Source organism: Epinephelus moara, chromosome 14 (assembly GCF_006386435.1).
Source record: "Epinephelus moara isolate mb chromosome 14, YSFRI_EMoa_1.0, whole genome shotgun sequence".
NCBI lineage: Eukaryota > Metazoa > Chordata > Actinopteri > Perciformes > Serranidae > Epinephelus > Epinephelus moara.
This window is the reverse complement of record NC_065519.1, coordinates 8,918,545-8,938,704: the sequence shown is the minus strand read 5'-3', so window position 1 is coordinate 8,938,704 and position 20,160 is coordinate 8,918,545. Positions and strand designations below refer to the sequence as shown.

Sequence of the window (20,160 nt, the reverse complement as noted above, 5' to 3'; positions counted from 1 at the left end):
GCCTTTTAAAAGACCATTGTGCTTCTCTCCCCCCTGACAGCAGTAGCACTGTCTTGGCCACCATGAATGAAAAAACCCTGAAGGCTATTGACTGCAAGCAATGGAGCTTGTTGCAAACAAACAGCCTCTGGGATGCATAATAATGTGATGATGCATAGACGCAGCACAAAAAGTAGCTCTTAGTTCTCCCCTAACTTGACATGCAAGTTTCACAATTTGTGTCTATAGATAAATCAAAAGATAATGGTGCTAAATGACTCGAGGGGATGCAGCGTCTGCGTTACATAATTTGATAACACTTTACCCTACTCTGCGCTTGTCTAGTCAAATGCTGCTCTCACTGTGAAAACATACTTCCTGATCTTTAATAATCTCTCACTCTTTGCTTCACGCAGCCTCTCTCTGCAGTCAGACACACCATCCGCTCCACCAACAAACAAGCCAGAGCTGAGAGGACGCGCTCAGAGATAAACTGTAAGTGAACAAAAAGCCCAAACGCATCACTGAGACTAAGGCCAGCCCCCCTGTCGTGAATCTGACCTGCCATTGGTCAGTATGTCAGTCAGCCGGGCTGTGTAGGTTGATTGAGGTCCGCCGGCTTGTCTGAGGGTCATCCCACTAATCCTGCAACCCTGGCTGGAACTTTTCCAAACCACAGCATGTGGTAGTGTGTATAAAAATAGCCTGGGGATTCACGGAAGAGAAAGTGGATGTAGTAGAGTCCATTAAGTTAACTGTCCCTGTCATTTTTTAACTCAGTGAATATTGTGAATAGCTTGTCTGAAGGGGTCGTAAAGGTTTCTAGAGGAATTTGGTGTTTAGTCGACAAGTGCTGATACTGAATTTGGCAGAGGATCTATTTAAATAGATTGTGTCAGTATATAATTTTGCAACCCTTCAGGGAAGTTGTTGAGTGTCTGTGCTGTCATCAGTAGCTGTAGATAAAGTTGAACGCTGTGTTGTGCCTGTCGTGTCAGACTGTTTCTCATTTCATCATTTTGGATCAATGTAGTAACAGTCCCTTGGTGAGATATGTGTCACCATTGGATGTTCTGTCATATTTATCTGTAACGATTCGTGCTGTGCTTCATTGTGTCTTGTGCTTTGTTCGTACTGTGATTGTACCAGATGCACTTCCTGTTTAGTTTTATCTTTATTTCTCACAATCACGTCTGACTTTCCCTCCTACATAAAGCAAACAATGGGACAGACCAAGGAGGGCCATGCTCAAGTCCTAGCTTCACTGAGGGACACAGGGGGGACGCAGGTCAGTGACAGTGTAGTGAGTCACTGTGTGTTTGCATAATTCCGGAGCTCACTCCCAAGACTTCCTGAGAAATAGGATGGTAAAGCCGATCGTTGTGTTTGAGATTTAAGTGGCATTAATAATGTGAGTTCCTCTGCATGGGGTGGTTTCTTACAGGTTATTTAGCTTCGATTAAGATGTGTTTGTTCCTATCAGACTCACTGAAATAAAATAACACTGTAGATGACTAATCAGATCCTAACAAGGAAATTTGTCAAGTGACATTTAACATATGTACATGTTGGGCAGCGCTTTCTAAACAATAAAAATGGCATAACATGGCAATAACCATCATTTACCCTCTCTGTTATGTAGCGGTTGATCTCGTCCCCTGCTCAGAGGGTAAGGAGCTCCTGGAACTCATTACGTTTAAGTTAGCTAATAACTGCTGCTAGCTGCTTTTTAAATATTCCTGTGGTGGATCGCACACATGTCGCACCCATCGCGTCCTGCTTGGTCACTCTTTTGCACAGATGTCGATTTGGTACTATTACTACCTCTGCTGCCAGCTTAAAAACAAGGCCATTCCGTGATTGTAACTTTTTACGGCACAGTCACACATGAGCATCTGCAGGCAAGTGACCATCGCTTGCTGAGGTGATATTCATGCTGAATGTGGACAGTGACGGATTTGATGCACACAGAAAGCTAATGTTAAATGTTAATGTTAATGTTAAAGCAAATTAATATGTCAAATCGTGATGTTATTGGTACATTTTCAATTTTCTTACGTTCCAGACCTGTCTCCTGACTCACTGCCAGCCAGGCAGCAGCTGTGTCTCAATTCAGGGGCTGCAGCCTTCAAAGGTTGCATTTGAAGACCGATTGCGTTACATCGGCGCGACCAAGGCTGTCCCATTTCGAAGGCTCTTTCAAATGCGGTCGAGAAATGCAGCCTTCTTTCCCAAAACTTTGAGGATGCAACGGATGAATCCTTCGTGGCCCAGCCTATCCCAAGATGTATTGCGTGCCGACCGCTATTATATATTAAATTAAGATAACTAACAGTTGTTAACTAGTTAACAATTAACTGTTGTTAACATCACCAGTAGCTAAAAGCACGCAGCTTAAACAATCTTAATTTAGGTCTACCTGAAAATGGTCCATCAGCCTGAAATGTGTCAAACGCCAGATTCTCCAGCGGTGAATCATCTCCTAAATTAGATTTTTAAAAAATATATATATACTAACAATCTCTGGGTCCATGATTTAGGGCTAACTAACTTACTATCTTACTCCTTCTTTCGTCAAGCACAGCTGGTTGCTAGGTAACAGGAATAGCAACGGGTCAGGGCGAGAACAACCAGTGATGCAACCAGGAAATCCTCCGCAGACCAGACCGTCTCATTTCGGAGACCGTTCGGTTTAGCTGATGTGGTCTTCAAAAGACGTGACCGACATAGATCACGAAGGGCGCGTCCTTCAAAGGGTGCAGCCCCTGAATTGAAACACAGCTACTATCTGTCATGCGGGGCAGGTTTTATTTTTCATGACCAGTAATATACAATAACAGCTTGTTAAACGTGGCAACAATCACTGTCTCCTCCACACCTCCTTGGTATTGGTTGAAGCTAAAACTTTGCTGGATAAAGTCCACCAAAGTTGAACTCCAGGCAATGCGAAAGTGCAGATTTGCTTTGCCATCAGAAGCAGATTTATCCACCTCTTTGGAAGTGAACGGGAGGTGAATATATGACAGTGGTTATTATACTGCTCTGAAACAAAATGGTGGGGCAGAACAACGGTGCAACATTCAACAGGCTGTGTAAAAGGGGCTTCAGCTTCACTTTCTCAAACGTATCGCTGTATGTTGGTTTCATAAGTCTGTTAGTGACTCACCTCCTCGCTGTTATCTGTGTTCTAAAAACTGCAGCACCTCCACATTATCAGCGTACCTCAAGAAGAGAAACACACCAGGAAAAAAATAATCTGTGGTCTGAATTCTTGAATACAGAGTTTCTTTGTTAATGAGAAGCTGATTATGTGGGAGAATTTATTGGCAGGTTGGTTGGTTGCTTTCTCCTTCACAACTACAGCAGGATCACACCATGTTTATACTGGACACTAAACCAGTCTCCTCTATGGGATCAACTGTTTGACAGAATGTGACCTCAAATCTAAACTCAGAGGAATCTGTTCCATGATTTATTTGTATTTCTTTCTCTCTCACCAATATTTCCACAAAGTGAACAGATCTGGTTAACATCAAGTGTAATCTGTGTTTGTCTTTGATGACCGACTAGTCTTTGGGCTCTAGACCAAACATTCACGTAGTAGCATAATAAATCAGTGAAGGATCTCTGTGGTGTTTTGGCAGGTACGATGTAATGGAATTTGTTGATCTGCTGTTGGTTCATTCTTACACATGATTTTCTTCTGTGTCACTGCTACTAATGCACAAGAGTACTACTCCCAAGGCTTTGTGTGTGTTGAAGTGTTGGGCACTGATGCCCTCTAGTGCCAAAGATGTGTGCAAGGGAAAAACAAACAAAACTGAAAACATTTTTTTGTACTTACAGTTGACAAGCTCCAGTTTGAACCACCACTCCGGAAGGAAACTGAGGCTCATTCTGAAATGGTGATAATCATGTTCAGTTTAATCAATACTAATATTCAAGCTCTGCGTTCTGTTTCTGATGAATTGGTCTAAGGGCATGCAGAAGAATAATATCTGCAAATGAAAGAATGCAGGTTTTTAAGTATTCTATTTTTGTCTGTGTTTCCACAGGATGTGAGTAAAGATAATGACTTCCCTTCACCCTGGAGTCCCTTTGCAGAGGGAGGAATAACAACCAGGTAATCCATGGAAACTGTTGTCACGGGAACTGCTCCTACCTCCCACTTTCTCTCTTTCACTCCTGGCTTACTTAATAGATGGATGCACTCTTGAGATTCATCCAGAGAAAGTAAACACACATGCAGTTAAAGTGTTCCTTTATGTATTTTACTTCTTTGGAGTCTGTTCATATTAAAAAGAAAATACAGAAATATTTGCAGTAGTGGTAGTGTTGACTAATAAAGACTAGTTTTAGAAAGCAAGACTTTTTATGATGAAAAGACTCAATAAGGCCCGATCAGACAGAGTGTGTTTTGCAGGTTGCAAAATGTGAGGCGCACTGCACTGCTTTTTGTGTGTGTGTGTGTGTGTGTGTGTGTGTGTGTGTGTGTGTGTGTTAAAGCCTGCCCCAGTCTGACAGAGCGCTTTTTGCAGCATACTGCGTCTTTTTTATTTGTTGCTAGGCAACCAATGAACCACCTGTCCTTAGCTTAACCACCATTTTGCTGTGAAGTAAACTCACAAAACTGTACCTTAAAATCTGCGTAGAACTTTTAAACACAGGGGGCACTTGGGGACGGGACACAGGGAAACGGAGATTCATGTGGGTACATGAGACCCTCAGAATGAGAAGAAATCACATGGACTGTAAAAATAAAGGACGTAGCTTCCGTGGCGTCACCCATTAGTTTGTGGTCTTCTGTTTTGAAGCCTCGAGTTCGGCATATATGCTGTTGACATCTTGGTTTCCGGAGACAGAAGTGACCATAGTTGGGCGAGGGGCTGGCACTGTGGAGGAATGACTGGTGGATCTGACTGTGAAACCGAGGATACTATCGGCAGACAGCTTGTCACTCAAAGCTGCCCTGCGTAACTTTAAACCTTAATAAAATGTCTAAGGGTGAATTGTACAGTTGTCATGAAGGGGAATATAAGCCATTGAGACCAAAACCGTTTTTTGTACCAGGCTGTAAACATGTTTATTTCTGCTTTTAAGTTGTGAATTTTACCATTGGTGTACATGGGGATTAACTGGCTTCTGGAGCCAGCCTCAAGTGGCCGTTCAAAGAACTGCAGTTTTTGGCACTTTCTGTGTTGGCTTCATTTTGTCAGCCCCAGACGCTGCCACCAGCTGGTCCAGGAGCTTTGCCTGGCTGATTGTTGGCTCATGGGGACAGTTTAAAAATCTACTGTCAATTGTCAGGTCTAATTATGATTTGTAAAACATCAGCAGGTGGTTAAGGCTGCAATCCTTAAGGTATGTCTTGCAGCTTCCCCAGTAGGGCAACAATGAAAGAGAGTTAATGTTAGCTTAACACAAACCATGTAATAGCTACTCTATCAGTTGTCGTCATTGCTACTACAGACTGAGTTTTTCAACTCAAGGTGCTCAGGGTGTTCCTGCAAAAATACAAGGTGCATAGAGTGAAAAAACACAAGGTGCTCAGCAATGCAAAAGCAGCGAGCATAACGTGTCACTATCATTGAAAACACTTAGAAAAAGCCGCCCCAGGCTGGTTAAACATGCTCTGTCTGAGCGGGGCCCAAAGGATATTTGTAATTATGCTCTGTGGTCTAATATCCATTGTTGACACTGAGTGAAAATTGATTTTCTTGGGGATGTTCCTCACTGTCTCTCATTAACCTGCTTGTTCACTGGAGCTAACCTGTGTCTGTGCATGAACTCACTCTCCCCACCTGCAGTTTGAAATGTTACTTTGGCCTGTAAGCCCCATCTCTCACTTGTTCACGTGCTTTAAATGTGTTTCTCCTTCCACTTCTCTCTGTCCTCTCTTTGCTGTCGTTTTTTCTCCCATCCCAAGAAGGAGCCTCCTCAAAAGCGTTGAGGATGAATTGTTCCAACGGTAACACTAACACTGCGTGTGCTGTAGTGCCCCACCTACGTCATCCACCCCACCCCTCGCTTGGTTCCCATCCTCTCTGCAGTGAGGTTTAGCACCACCATGTTCACAGATCACCCTCCCTGACACTCATTCAGCATGTGTGATGTGATAATAGCTGTAGATCCAAACTAAGCATACTGCTGCAGGCATGATTCTGAGACAAGCAGGCAGGTAGAACACTGTGATGTAGAGAGACACCTGACCTTAATGGATGGATAAAATTCTGAACGTTGTCTGTAGGCCTTATTTTCATCTCAGTTTTAATTTTCAAACAAACATAGTAGATATAGTGAGTGATGACAGACCTCAGAGATAATGGTTTAAAGTATAAACACAGCTCTGTAAAAGTATGTTCTTGTGGTTTCCATCCCATGATGCTCACTAGGGTCCGAACGACTACACCCCCCCCCCCCTCTTCCCCTTACACTCATACTCTCTTTATCTCTAAGGAGGGATTTTACGTAAACATTTGCACCATTACACACCCCTCCTGAGCTCTGATGAGTCTTATTTTCCACACTGATCACTGTGTTTGTCTCCTGCAGGGGACACGTCGCCCATCTCGAAGATGCCTTTGAAGAAATGGAGCTGTGAGTGATGTCATTACATTAAGATTTCATCATGGACACAAAAACATCAATTGCTGTCGTTTACATCATTAAAAAAAATAAAAATAAACTTTTATTTCAGGTCAACCCTCAAGCCAGGTGTTCCTCCTCCTCTGCCTCCGAAGGTGGGATGCAAAATTCTAAAATATTTTTTCCTGTGTGGATTTTTGCAATTTTGACATAGTTATGTATTGTATGTATGTTTCTTAAAAATCTAATTAAGTGTAACCAAACTGTCTTCTCTGTGTCCCTCTCAGCCACGATTAAACAGCTCATCAGAGGAGCTAGGCCTTAACGACGAGAGGTCTCTGACGGTTCGGAGGTTCCCCAACTCTGAGAACGGACCGAGTCAGGTGGTTCGCAGACAGAGCACACCTGAGCACCTGGGCAACAAGGCAGAGAACTCGTCTCCAGATTTCCTCTCTGTCAGCGTCAGCAGCCCCGGACTTTTGTCTCATGCCTCTGATCCTGGTGAGTCTCAGCATCTGAATTTATGTTCAATAACTTGTTCATATGTCTTTCATATATTTTGACTACTGTCTGTCCTCTTAAAAACAAATTGGTTTCTAAATGAGACTTAATTTATTTTTTACAAGCTCTCAGTAAATCAGAATATAAAGGTAAGGGAGTCTGATGTATATGTGTCTGATCTTTGGGTTTAGATTCCACGTGTTTGACAGTACAAATAATATTCATGCAGCTAGTGTTAATTTAAATTAGCTGGGGTTTTTTGTTTATTTTTAGTCCTGTGTCAAATTTCCTTGTTAGTTTTTATCATATTTAGACCCTGTCTACACAAACACAAAAGTATTTTTTAAGATAATTTCCTCCTCTGTTCAACTGGATCTTGTAGTTTTTTGTTTGTTTGTTTTGTTTTTTAAGTCAAGTCTTAGTTGACTTGACTCTTAGCCAAAGAAAACACCAACTATTTTTGTCTAGTTTTAGTCCATGAATGCTGTTGTCATTTTTCACTCATCATATTGAATATTTCACTCAAACTAGTCAAGCCAAAGCCAATAATTTTCTAATTATAGTCAAACTTGTTTCACATAAGATTTTATTTCATCATTATTTGATGAAAAACACAGGTTAAATGATTAAGAATGCAGCTTTGCACAAAGGGTCTAGACAAGAGGTCTGATGGTATCAGTTTAAGTAATACATTCAGATAGCCCTGTCGTCATTGTTATTTTAACTCAAGTGAGTAAGTTAGTCCAAGTCCTCAAAGCACAGGAAATGGAACTACTGCATTAAAAAAAAAAAGCTGTCTCCTCTTTTTTGTCAGCGAAAATAAAGAGAGATACTTGTAGTTCTCATTTTTTAAACTACATTTAATCATGTCTATTTTCATCAACTACATTGCATGTTGATCAGTCACAGAGTTTGATGACATTGTTGCTATCTCATCATCGTTAAAAAACATATTCAGTCAGTGTTTTTGTTTACAAGATTAACACTGTGTGATACAAATGTAATTTTCATCTCCCTGCTCTCTGATGACAGATAATGATTCAGATGAGTGTGTGAATGGAGGCAGCCCCAAACAGCCACCCAACCGACAGCACCGGAAGGAGAAAAAGGAATTCCCTGTGAGTTTGAAGATGATCCACAATATTACATTGCAGTGTGTTTTTCAATCATGACAACCACATTTCTTTTGTAGTTTCAAGGGGTTTTAGGATGTAAATGTCATCTGTGGTCTAAGAGCCTATGTTTTATATGGGAGGTGTCTCCAACTAGCTGGCTGGCCTTGCACCGAAACCTCAAATATGGTGTTTTTCCTTCATCAGATCCAAACACTAACAGCTAAAGAGGGAATTTTGGCGTCAGCTCATGTTGAACATTTAATTGACTTTGACAGAACAAAAGAAAACAGACCATGTTGTTTTCTGTTTGGCTCATTGTTGACACTGGAGCTAAATTAAGCTGCTAAATTGTCTGTGTGCTCTTCATCTATGTTATCTTATGGTTTGTTTTTTCCTCTGCTCCTCCTTAGAAACCAGCCATCAACGGTCTTCCACCCACTCCCAAAGTGCTGGTGAGTGAATCCTCTGCATTGTCCCTCACAGTCTCCGCTCTTCCCTGCCGGCCTGGTTTCATAGGCACTGTTATTAAAATGTTGTCTGAGCTGCTGCTGTACATTCTGTAGATATTTGGGGTCCTCAGAGCGTTCTGCTTTGTGGTTTCCTCTGCTCAGCTCCAGCTCATTAAACCCTGGCTGACATTTTAGTGCTTCACTGAGCCAGCCCTTTATAAGCCACGCTGCTTTTCATTTCAGATGGGAGCCTGTTTCTCTAAAGTGTTTGATGGCTGTCCACTGAAGATCAACTGTGCCACATCATGGATTCATCCTGACACCAAAGGTGCAGCTTCAAGCAACAAGCGCTCCACATAAACATGGTTTATTCCAGCCAACATATTTATATTTTTCAATGTTTTCCTTCTAGATCAGTACCTAATCTTTGGGACAGAGGATGGCATCTATACGCTGAATCTTAATGAGCTGCATGAAGCCACAATGGAGCAGGTAACAGCAGCTAAAATCAATCTAAAAAACATTAATTATAACCAGTATTAGTTAAAAGAATTACTTTGTGTTTCCTCATCAAACTGTGTATAGGATTTATATATTGTATGCTAAGTGAATGAGCTAGGAGTACATTGGACTTTTTTTTTTTTTTTTTTTTTTCCCAAACATAAGTTGTAATCCCACAAAATAATGTGGTTAGCTAAAGGGGAACTTAAATGCTCATTTTCAGATTCATTTTTGTATTTTGGGTTCTACTAGAACATGTTGGCATATTTAATGGTTGAAAAACACTTTATTTTCCTCATGCTGTCTGTGCAGGAACACCTGTATTCACCCTTTGTCTCAGACGCATCCTTTTAGCACCCATCTCTTTTTAGCCCCCCTCCCAAAAAAGCACAGTCTGTTCTGATTGGTTAGCGTTTTCGGGTCTTACACATACTTTTTTATGCCTTCACACGGGCAGTAGCAGCTGCTGAAGGCATTATGTTTTTGGGTTGTCTGTACGGGTGGATGGTCCATCTCATTCTCTTGAACTCAGCATCTCAAGAACACCTCAAGGGAATTTCCTAAAATTTGGCACAAACATGCGCAACATGCAGCATCCAAAGGTCATAGTCCAACCCTAGACACCGCTATGGATTCAGCCTACATGGGAACAATCACCAATGAAACTCAACACAACCAGACATGTTCCAACAAAAATAAGATCCGAAATTAGGGAGAAATTAACAACATCAACAACCACGATTACATGTTTCCCTGACGTTGGCATGTAGCCTCATGTACGTTAGCAGTGTACTTAGAAGAAGAGTATTCAGAACGGTCTGAAGCCTGAGGTATTTGCTCACAGGGATTTCTTTTACAGACATTTACCTCATTATCTGAAACCTTGGCCACATTTAATAAGAACATCTGACATTGTAACACTATATATGACAGAAAATAAGGTCTTGAAAGTAACTCTGTTACTACTGTAGGTAGTAGGACAGTTAGCAGGGCATGCTAATGATTGCAGTTTATGTCAGAAGAGATAACCTCACTGTTTAATCCATTCATTACACTTCTAAGCTCTTGGTTTGAAACTGCTAGACAATGAAGACACAACCCTCCTGACTCTTTAGATACAGATTACTGCTCGCACTACAAAGTGCCTCGACTGTAACTGCACAAAGAAGCTGAGCTGTGATTTGACAGTTAAGCAAATAGATCAGCACTTCTTACTCCCTCCTTTTAGAACTATATGGTGATGGTATCATCTTTGTTTAATTCCCTCTTTAGCTGTTCCCGAGGAAGTGTACATGGCTGTACGTTATCAACAACAACCTGATGTCTTTATCTGGTAAGTGATGGACTTATCACAGCATCCTGCTTCACTGGCCACTGTCATAACCTGCTGCTTCTTTGTCCTGTTATCTGACTGCCCCTGAGGGCAAGACAGCCACTCCATATCTGCAGCCCTGAAATAACTGTTTCTTTTGTTTGCCGTAAGAGAGCCTCTACGGGAACTGTATCCTTGTAGCACAGTGACTCATGAGTGACACATCTGGCTTTACAGCCTGGTCCACTCAGACATATTGGTCTCTGTAGGTTACAGTGTATAGTAGCTACAAAAGCAAGTGTAGTGCTTTTAATATATTGAAACAGACATTTTATCTGTTGTCAGAAAGCTCAAATCATCTATCACTTGAAACCAAACTATCTGCGTTTGGCTACCTTACTCGCTGAAGCCTTTTCTCGGCTTAACAGTCAAGGATGGGATTACAAAGCGAGGTCTACTTTCGGTTTTACCTTCAGCAGTTTGCCCCTTGGTATACTTAACCTCTGTTCTCTTCTCCTCTTCCCTTGGACACTGTCCATCCTCCTCTCGCCTGGCTTGATTTGATATTCTACTAACTGGCTTCATCAGAAGGTAATCATGCTTCACATCATCGTCACACTTCTGTTTTTACCCCTGTTCACGTCTAACATTTCTACATGTGAAAGCTGCACCATAGGATCCAGAGTTTGAGCCAACTCAGAAATTAGGGTTAAAAATCATTTCAATGTGAAGGAAAGTTTACTCAGCTCTTGTCTGTCATATTTAACATGAGTATATTTTAACAACTGGCTTTAATTACTCAACTGAATGTTTTTACTCATGAAGCTAATGACTGAATATTCCACTGTAGGGAAAACCTTCCAGCTGTACTCCCATAATCTCATCGGGCTGTTCGAGCAGCTGAAGAAACCTGGCCTCGCTGCTCAGTTCCAGACTCACCGCTTCCCAGACAAAATCCTACCCAGGTGAGACCAACATGTCCGGGTCCACCACCAACAGCTGTGGCTGGAGGCATTATGTTTTTGGATTGTCTATCTAATTCTCATGAATGCAATATTTTGGAATATGTCCCTTGAGGGAATTTCATTACATCTGGCACAAACATCCACTTGGACTTAAGGATTAAATGATAAGAACTTTGGTGGTCAAAGGTCACTGTGAGCTAAGAGAACACCTTTTGGACCATAACTCAAGAATTAATTGACTGAGTGTGGCAAAATGTCACACTGATGGATGAATGGATGACATTTTATATCCAAAAGGTCAAACATCATTATTACTGTGACATCATAATATTCTTCACTTGTTTTGGGGCTATTGAGGCCTGACATGCCTGATTTCACTGCAGCTTCTCAAAAAAAATTGCAGTGCATGTGATAATGTTTGTAGGTGTTTTTTTGGAATAAACAAAGAAGTAGAACAAGAAAAACTTGCAAAAAGTAGTTTTAACGCTGTCTCATATTCTGAGTCTATTATTATGAGCATTTAGTGTTTACCACAGAATTACAATATATTTGTGATGGTAGTGGGGTGGAATGGGGGGCAGCAACAGCTGATCGCCAGTGATCAGCTATAACTGGCATTGGAAGCAGCACTGAAAAATTGTCTATGTAAGCTGCTCATCTTCCGCTCTCTCTGCCCAGTTAGCTTGAGCTAGCAAGCAGCTGCAGCTAACATCCAACATCGAGCCATTTAAGAGTCCTAACAATTTCACATTGACACTGAAGCAGCTCAACTCTGACATTAAACCCGTTAATAAATGTTGAGTAACGTTAGGCCTGTGATGCTAACAGTTAGCCCTGTTAATGTGTGTTAGTGTCTCAATCCTCCCAGGTCCAGAGCTCACACTCCTGCATCAGTAGGATAAACAGAGAGAGTGGGAAAGGGGCAAGTAGAGGCTAAGTGAATCAATCCGCTGCATGCAGCCTTACAATGAAGTGAGATTTTACCAAAGACTGTATAAGTAGTCAAATTAGCAATAAAGTTGCAGTGATTGGACAAAATTGCAAAGTTGCACAGGATCAGGCCCACTGTCAGGGGGGGTCAAAGGGTACAGATGACCCTGGCCCAAAGCCAAGGGGGGACCATGGAAAGGTCTATGGTTAGCCCTTAACTGGGATAAAGTACAGTAGATATAAGTACAAGTAGATACAAGATACATGTGGTAATATTTGCAGGAAGTATAAAGATGTATAAGCCACCACACCACCACCCTGCACGTTGGGTGTGGAAGAGGGGCCCACTCTTGAAAATTTTGTCCCCCTGCCCATATTTCCTCATGGCTGGCCTGCACAGAATTCATGGGGATTGGCTGAACTTGTATTAATGATTGCAATCGCAGCATCCTGGAGGGAGTCACTGAATTGGTGACACACCTTGAAAACTATGCTGATTGTGTAGATCTTCTGTGCTGCCAGGTTGGGGATGTGTGTGAAGCATCCATGTTTTAGAATTTGTAGCGACACTGATATTTGAAGCATAGTCTATTGTCATGGTAACAAATGAGTCTGGACAGAAATGGATGTAAACTGCAACTTGACTGATTGGCGGAGGCGACCAACCACAAGGCGGTAACTATAGGTTTGTCCTAATCCTGTCTCGTGTGTGACATTCTCAGCAACACTCCTGTCACTTGTGTGATAAGGTCACAACTTTGCTTTTGTAACTTACAGCATGTTGCTTCACTCATGCTGTGCAGTCTTTTTGTTCCTCACCGTCTACCATCGTGACAAACGGCTGCAGTGGTAGGAAAAAAGGAGAACCACTGGCCAACTTCCCCGATTCTAGACGTCATCAGCTCTTTTAAGACTGTCGTCACAACAACTTCACTGTTTTCTCTCCTCAGGAGGTTTGCCTTGACAACTAAGATCCCCGACACAAAGGGCTGTCACAAATGCTGCATTGGTGAGTGGCCTCTCCCTCCCAACCACTCTGTTTTATTTACTCACCCTTCCATCATATTAAACTGTGTCGATACATCAGGGACATCTCTGTTTTGGGTATGCCCCCTTTACTTTGCTGCAGTGTTGTTGTTCTTTACGCCCTCATGAAGTTTAATATAATGCATTTATGTAATTGGGGTTTTGAATAGATTAAATTTTCCAGATTATTCATTACTGTGTGTTTTCGCTCCCCATATGCTGCTGATAATCTGTTATAAATGACCTTCATACAATCTTTTCTATTTTACAGTGAGAAATCCATATACTGGCCACAAGTACCTGTGCGGAGCACTGCAGTCTGGGATTGTCCTGCTGCAGTGGTATGAGCCCATGCAGAGGTTTATGCTCATCAAGGTGAGTGGATGGCTTTCTTTTGTCATCACAAACATCACTGTTCCTCCACAAATGTTCCAGTAAAGGGGGATTTATACTTGTGCGGCAGATCTTACACCGTAGCCTACGCACGTGGCCAACCCCGTTGTGAGCATTCATACTTGTGCAGTGGTGTGTCTGTGTCACTCTGCAGTTACACCTCCAAAACACTGGTCGGTGGCGGAGGTTTCTATGAAGTGTTGTAAAGTTTAGTTGATCCAAAACACACATTAAACACACATTAAACATGGCTTAATAGAGATGATCTCAAACACAAGCACATAAATCAGCTTTACTATAACTCGCAGCATTCACAAACACTTGTCTTTATCTGGACACGTTTCCTCACAAATACAACATGCTAACATTATTAGCACAAGCCTATGGCAGTTTACATTGTATAAATTAGCCTAGTGGCTAGTAGGGGTGTAACGATACATCGATCCACATCGATACATTGATTCATTGATTAACGATCCGATTATATTGATGCAAAATGAAAACATCGATCCATATCGTCATCTTAAAGATACACATTTATTTTGAAATTCACATAGCACGTCTGTGTCACCATTTCTGGGCAAGCGCGCCTCCGCTCAAACAACAAACAGAACTCAGAAATAAAATGGTCAAATCATATTCTAGTTGTTTTTGTGAGTTGATGTAAATGATTGTGTTAGATGGGCATATGATATCGCGTCATATCGATCGCAGGCTCCTGAATCGAATCAAATCAAAATCGTATCGTGACAGACTTTGTGATATCGGCAAACATCGTATCGTCATCCAAACAAATCGATACAATATCGTATCGTGATGAAGCTGGTGATTTACACCCCTAGTGGCTAGCAGAAGTTTCCTCTACTCATATGAAGCCAGGGACAACAGCAATATTTAACAAAGGTAACATTACAAAATTTGGCTCTGATACAACTCACAAGGTTCACTGACAAAACAACTGTCTTATACTAAACACATTTTCCAAATAAATATAGCATGCTAACATTATTAGCACAAGCCTATGGCATTTTACATTGTATAAATTAGCCTTGCAACAAGCGGAGATGTCCTCTGCTCATGTGAAGCCAGGATAAATCACACACAAGACTTCAAATGCTATTTTTGTGGAGGCTTTATTGTCTTCACAATTTGTTTCTTATCTGTGAAATTAAAGTAAGGGCAGTAGCTCAGTCCATAGGGACTTGGGTTGGGAACCAGACGGTCGCCTGTTCAAGTCCCCGTCCGGACCAAAATATGGAGCGTGGACTGGTAGCTGGAGAGGTGCCAGTTCACCTCCTGGGCACTGCCAAGGTGCCCTTGAGCAAGGCACCAAACCCCATCGAACCCCCTCACCGCTCGAAGCGCCTGTCATGGGCAGCCCCACTCTGACATCCCTCCACCTAGTGCATGTATAGGTCCTGGTTGTGCATGTGTGTGTTTGGACCTGTGTGTAATTGAGAACAGAGTGAAAAAAATGAATTTTATAAAGTATATCAAATTAAGATTAAAAAAAATAAATAAAAGCTTCGTTTGTACTGAGCGACATGGTTTCATCTTACAAAAGTAGACAGGAGGTCAGTGTCGCCGCAACATCTAGTTACATTTCTGGGGAGGTGCACGTCAGGCTACGGCGTAGGCTCTGCGTTGACGTTTTTTTAGCATAACACTTAAGTGCCACCAGCTTTGCTCTACAAAATAAATTCTAAGCATCATTGAGGGTTCCTACACAGTTTGGAAGAGTTCTGGATAAGTATGGAAAAAAGAGTATTGAAAACTATTTATGTTTTCAGACTATTTCCCCTATTCTGTTGTATCTTACAAGCAGAGTTTCTTTCATGACATTTAAAGCAGGCAGTTAGTTAGTGCAGCCAAAATATTTACCACTGTATGACAGAGCGTGGACCAGAGCGAGCTTGATGTCTTTGAAAGCAAAGCAAGAAGTACAGCTGCATCTGAGCACACACTCCTACGCAGAGCTGCCTCTACATCTGTGTGTCAAAGACTGCAAAAACCGCTCTGCTCTAAGTGTCCTCTAACTGAATCAAATGCTGACAACTATGACCAAATATGTTTGAAAGAAAATGTGGCAACATCTTTCAACTGCAAATATCACAAATAACTAAATATGACGCTTGTCTAAACATTTATGAGTTATGTAGTTATCAGGAACGTAAACAGACTATCCTTTCTATGTTGGGAAACTGTGCTTTTATAGCTGCGTTCAAAGACGTTTCCATGGACACAGTGAATAAACAAGGCTGCACAGACACCGTGAAAATCAAATTATATAACTTTTCCAAGTGATTCTACATATTTTTATTCATATGTCAAATATGAAATATCTACAAAGAAGTGTAGGAACCCTCATCATTAAACATCAGCACAGCATTGACACCAACCTCCATGTTTTCTCTCTCTCCCTGCGGCAGCACTTTGACTTCCCTCTTCCCAGCCCACTGAAGGTGTTTGAGATGCTGGTGGTCCCGGAGCAGGAGTATCCTCTGGTGTGCGTGGCCATCAGCCAGGGCACCGAGCCGAGCCAGGTGGTCCGCTTTGAGACCATCAACCTCAACTCCTGCTCCTCCTGGTTCACAGAGATGGGAACAAGTAAGTCCAACACGTGCTTGGATGTAAAGACGAATACTATAATATCAATAATAAGGCATATCATGTTTTGTGGAGACCTGGTGGAATGGACGTCTTCTGCAGAAACAAATTTGTCTATCTCCAATGCAGCACATCTTTGTGGATTCAACATTGGTATCATGTGAGATACAGCATCCTCTTCAAGGGCTTTTGTGAAGTTTTGAACGACCAGGGACAGCATGTGATAAAAGGCTGTCTGTTTACTTTCACATATTGAGACCTAACATACTGTGCTACTGCTTCCTCTGCACATGAACAGCAGTTTAGAAGAAAAATTCAGTAGTGAGGTGAAACAGGCTGGTGAAAAGTGTGGTTACTAAACTACAGTATTTAATAATAAAATAACTAATACAGTAATGGAGAACTAATTTACATGAAACAATTGAAGATGTTATGAGTTATCACAAATAAACGGTACATTGCCGAGGATGTTGGAGAACAGGATTGGTAATCTTTGAGCTTTCCTTCCCACAGCTCATCAGCAAGTGGACGCAATCCATGTCACCCAGCTGGAGAGAGACACAGTGTTGGTGTGTTTGGACCGTAAGTTTCTCTTTTCATCAGCTTCAACTTGTTTTATAGTCCAGATGTACGTATCAGTGTTCTGTGACATTATTCTCACAGCCTCTTATTGTTTCTCTCCCCAGAAAATTTGAAGATTGTTAATCTCCAGGGCCGACTGAAGTCCAACAAGAAGCTGGCATCTGAGCTCAGCTTCGACTTCTGCATCGGATCTGTTGGTAAGCTTCTCTCAATTCTCTCAAGGGAAATATATAAAAACTCCCAGCATGACGAGCTGGCAAGTGTACAGTAGGAGCTGGCTGTATATCCAGCAAGCTTGTTTGTTACATCTACAAAAGAGCTTTTTGTGAAGTCAAAATGAATTGCATTGTTCCTCTTAATCAAGTTGGCAGTCTTTCAGTGGCTACCTTGACCGTTGTGCACTTACACACGGCCTTTTCCTTTGTCTTCTGACAGTGTGCCTTCAGGACAGCGTTCTGGCCTTCTGGAAACACGGCATGCAGGGAAAGAGCTTCAAGTCTAATGAGGTAAAATATCTCATGACCATGACAGCTGGGTGGCTGTGACATTAATGCACAAATTCACAAAGTTAATTTTGATAAAGTACTTTGGATTTGTTCAAGTGAAGATGCCTATCGACTCAGAAAACTCACCATTAAATCAATATTCATACTATAATATAGGTGTCACTTTTCATGGGTTCTCGGTGACTGCAGAGTAGAAACTCTTGTTTGTCACGTCCTTGCAGTGAACACAGGCTTGTTTGTTCAGTATATGAACAAACACCTCCGGCTCTTGTCAACAAAGACCCTGAGTGCTGGCAGTTCATATGCATGGCTACATGCTGTAGGTGATCCCAGGAGATTAGACCTCAGGTGGAGCAACACAAGGTGTCTTTGTTTCGGGCCGAGGTAATGAATTTGTCCTCCTTTCACGGAGGGATTCCATGTTAACCTGATCACGAGTCGCGCTCAGCAGCAGAATAAAAGTTCAAGAGATCGCGGGGAGGTGAAGCATTCTGTTTTTATGAAAAGTGATACAGCGATAGGGGCCATGCTTTTGAAAGCTCGCCGTGTCAGACGTGGCCCCGTGGCACTCGGATGAAACAGAAGGTCTGTTTGCCGAGTCTGCACCCAGCCCAGCTTGACAGTTCTCCCACAGCAAGGATTTTTGAAATGTCAGCGGCCATGCAAAATTCATGCTCAATCATAAACGAAACCCGTCACACAACAGGGAGCAGCACTAAATAATTCAGCCTTTGTCTCGTTATGATTCCTCTCAAAAGCGGAGGCATTCAAGGGGGGCAGGCTTATTGATCCGTGTTTGCTCCGGTGGGTGCTTCTCTGAACACCCGAGACCTTGTTCTCGTTTAGACTTAAACAGATCAGATCTCTCCCGAGGCCAAGGACTTACACCTAGCAGGTGTCACACGTCGACTATCTCGCATCTGTCGACAAGTTTTCATGACATGTCAACACGTGAGAGTGTGTTTTGAAGGGGCCCCAGTCTTTTACACTGCAAAGTGTCAGGCTACATCTTGTGACTAGAACAGGAGAGCGACAGAACGGTACACAGTTACACAGAGTCCCTAGAGACAGACCCACAGAGTCACCTACAGACTGTTAAAAAACATATAGACGTCTTGTTGTTAAAGGTACAATAAGTGATCCACATGTAAACAGTCACCCTGCCACCAAAATTCAAACACTGCATGGGAACCGCAAATTGATTGACAGGTGTGTCAGTACGCAGACAAAATTACAGTTAATTAATAGTAACGTTTTGTGAAGCATAGAAGTCAAACGTGTTGGCTGCAATTTAAAATGTGCAGAGCGAGTTAATGTAACATACAAGATTGATCAAAGTGTATTGTCTCTGCACAGCTCAAGACAGGAGCCGCCCATGCTAAATATTTTTATGTATGGGTTTGTGAACTGTAAGGGGCTCTGGTGAATCCATCCTATAAAATTCATGTGTTTCAAAGCTCTCACTGCACCACCAGTACTTCAGATACACAGAAAACCAGCTGTCAGTTAACGCCACTTGTGTGTCTTTGCTCCCCAGGTGACCCAGGAGATCTGTGATCCAAGCAGAGTCTTCCGCCTCCTCGGATCTGACAGGTTGGTACAGAGATATTTCCATCTTTAGCTACATCAGTGCAGATGAGTGATCAAACACACCGAGGTCCACCGAGTGGAGCACGTACAACAAAAATCCCAGAGGCCTTAGAAAACACATCACCTCATAAAAACAAACAGGCTCTCACTCTCTCTTTCCTCACTTATCCTGTTTGTTTGTGTTGTTAATAATACCGACACTGTGGGGATAGTTTATCAGCCCCATGACCACCATAATACCAGACTGGTGTTATGACTGTCCTCCCTCAGGTCTTATTACCTGGAAACCAGCAAACAGCCTGCTCCCCTTCTGTGCTGTGAGGCCACAGCTTTCATCTCCTGCTGCCTCTGCTACATCTCTCACTGTGCTGCTGGTCTCACCTGCCTCTTATCTATTTTCAACGTAACTCAAAACAACTTTCTTCATCTGTCTGTTCTTAGATTATATTTTCTGTACTTTCTGATTTTTCTTCTGATGACTCTAAACCCTGCTGCCCCTGAATGCCCCCCTGACATTACCCTTGGATGCCCTTTTGACTCTGTTTCATGTTTGTTGCTTCATATGCTCTGATGGCTGAGACATGAAAGCTGAGCGAACTGTTAGACACCTCACTAACGGTCATAAAGGTGTTATTTTAAATAGTTATGTCAATAAATCATTTTGTCAGTATTTATCTAGAAAATGTCAAAAACAAGTGAGAAATGCTCGTCCTTAGTTCATCAGAGCCCAAAGTGATGTCTTGAAATTGCTTCAAAACCCAAAGGTTTTTAAATTGAAATCACATAAATAATTATAGCAGGGTTTTTGTTTCTTTTTGTTTTTTGCAAATTGTATAACCTTTAAGCATATTGTAATTTAAGTGGACTTAGAGAAAACTAGAGTCCTGCACCTTGGTTCTGTTTCCAAACTTTAGAAAAACTAGCCTGTGACGAAAGACTTTGGCCAATCGTGTCGATTTCAGAGAGATGGTGTTACTGCTTACTCTGCAAAGCAACCCAAAAAAAGGAGGACAGACTTATCACTTAGAGTCTAAAAGAGAGTCCGACAATAAACGATATAAAACGCGTCAGTATCGGCAAAATGTTTCAGAGATGCAGAGAAAATGTTGCTAACAGTTT

At 42.0% G+C, this 20,160-nt stretch overlaps 1 protein-coding gene across 4 annotated transcripts in view; it reads left to right on the top strand.

Moving 5' to 3' along the window:
• map4k5 (mitogen-activated protein kinase kinase kinase kinase 5) overlaps positions 1–20,160 on the top strand; it is a 43,007-nt gene that overhangs the window by 20,210 nt on the left and 2,637 nt on the right. The window contains exons 14-34 of one of the 4 annotated variants that reach the window (XM_050061436.1): positions 396–474; positions 1,196–1,267; positions 1,622–1,648; positions 3,826–3,884; positions 4,035–4,102; positions 6,532–6,576; positions 6,677–6,719; positions 6,852–7,065; positions 8,098–8,183; positions 8,591–8,632; positions 8,873–8,957; positions 9,042–9,121; positions 10,403–10,463; positions 11,293–11,407; positions 13,288–13,346; positions 13,635–13,738; positions 16,186–16,363; positions 16,877–16,945; positions 17,050–17,142; positions 17,381–17,451; positions 18,989–19,044. In XM_050061436.1, coding sequence (XP_049917393.1) covers positions 396–474; positions 1,196–1,267; positions 1,622–1,648; positions 3,826–3,884; positions 4,035–4,102; positions 6,532–6,576; positions 6,677–6,719; positions 6,852–7,065; positions 8,098–8,183; positions 8,591–8,632; positions 8,873–8,957; positions 9,042–9,121; positions 10,403–10,463; positions 11,293–11,407; positions 13,288–13,346; positions 13,635–13,738; positions 16,186–16,363; positions 16,877–16,945; positions 17,050–17,142; positions 17,381–17,451; positions 18,989–19,044 — 1,706 coding nt within the window. The remainder of the gene's footprint in view (positions 1–395; positions 475–1,195; positions 1,268–1,621; positions 1,649–3,825; positions 3,885–4,034; positions 4,103–6,531; positions 6,577–6,676; positions 6,720–6,851; positions 7,066–8,097; positions 8,184–8,590; positions 8,633–8,872; positions 8,958–9,041; positions 9,122–10,402; positions 10,464–11,292; positions 11,408–13,287; positions 13,347–13,634; positions 13,739–16,185; positions 16,364–16,876; positions 16,946–17,049; positions 17,143–17,380; positions 17,452–18,988; positions 19,045–20,160) is intronic. The other 3 variants (XM_050061439.1, XM_050061438.1, XM_050061440.1) reach the window with 3 other exon arrangements.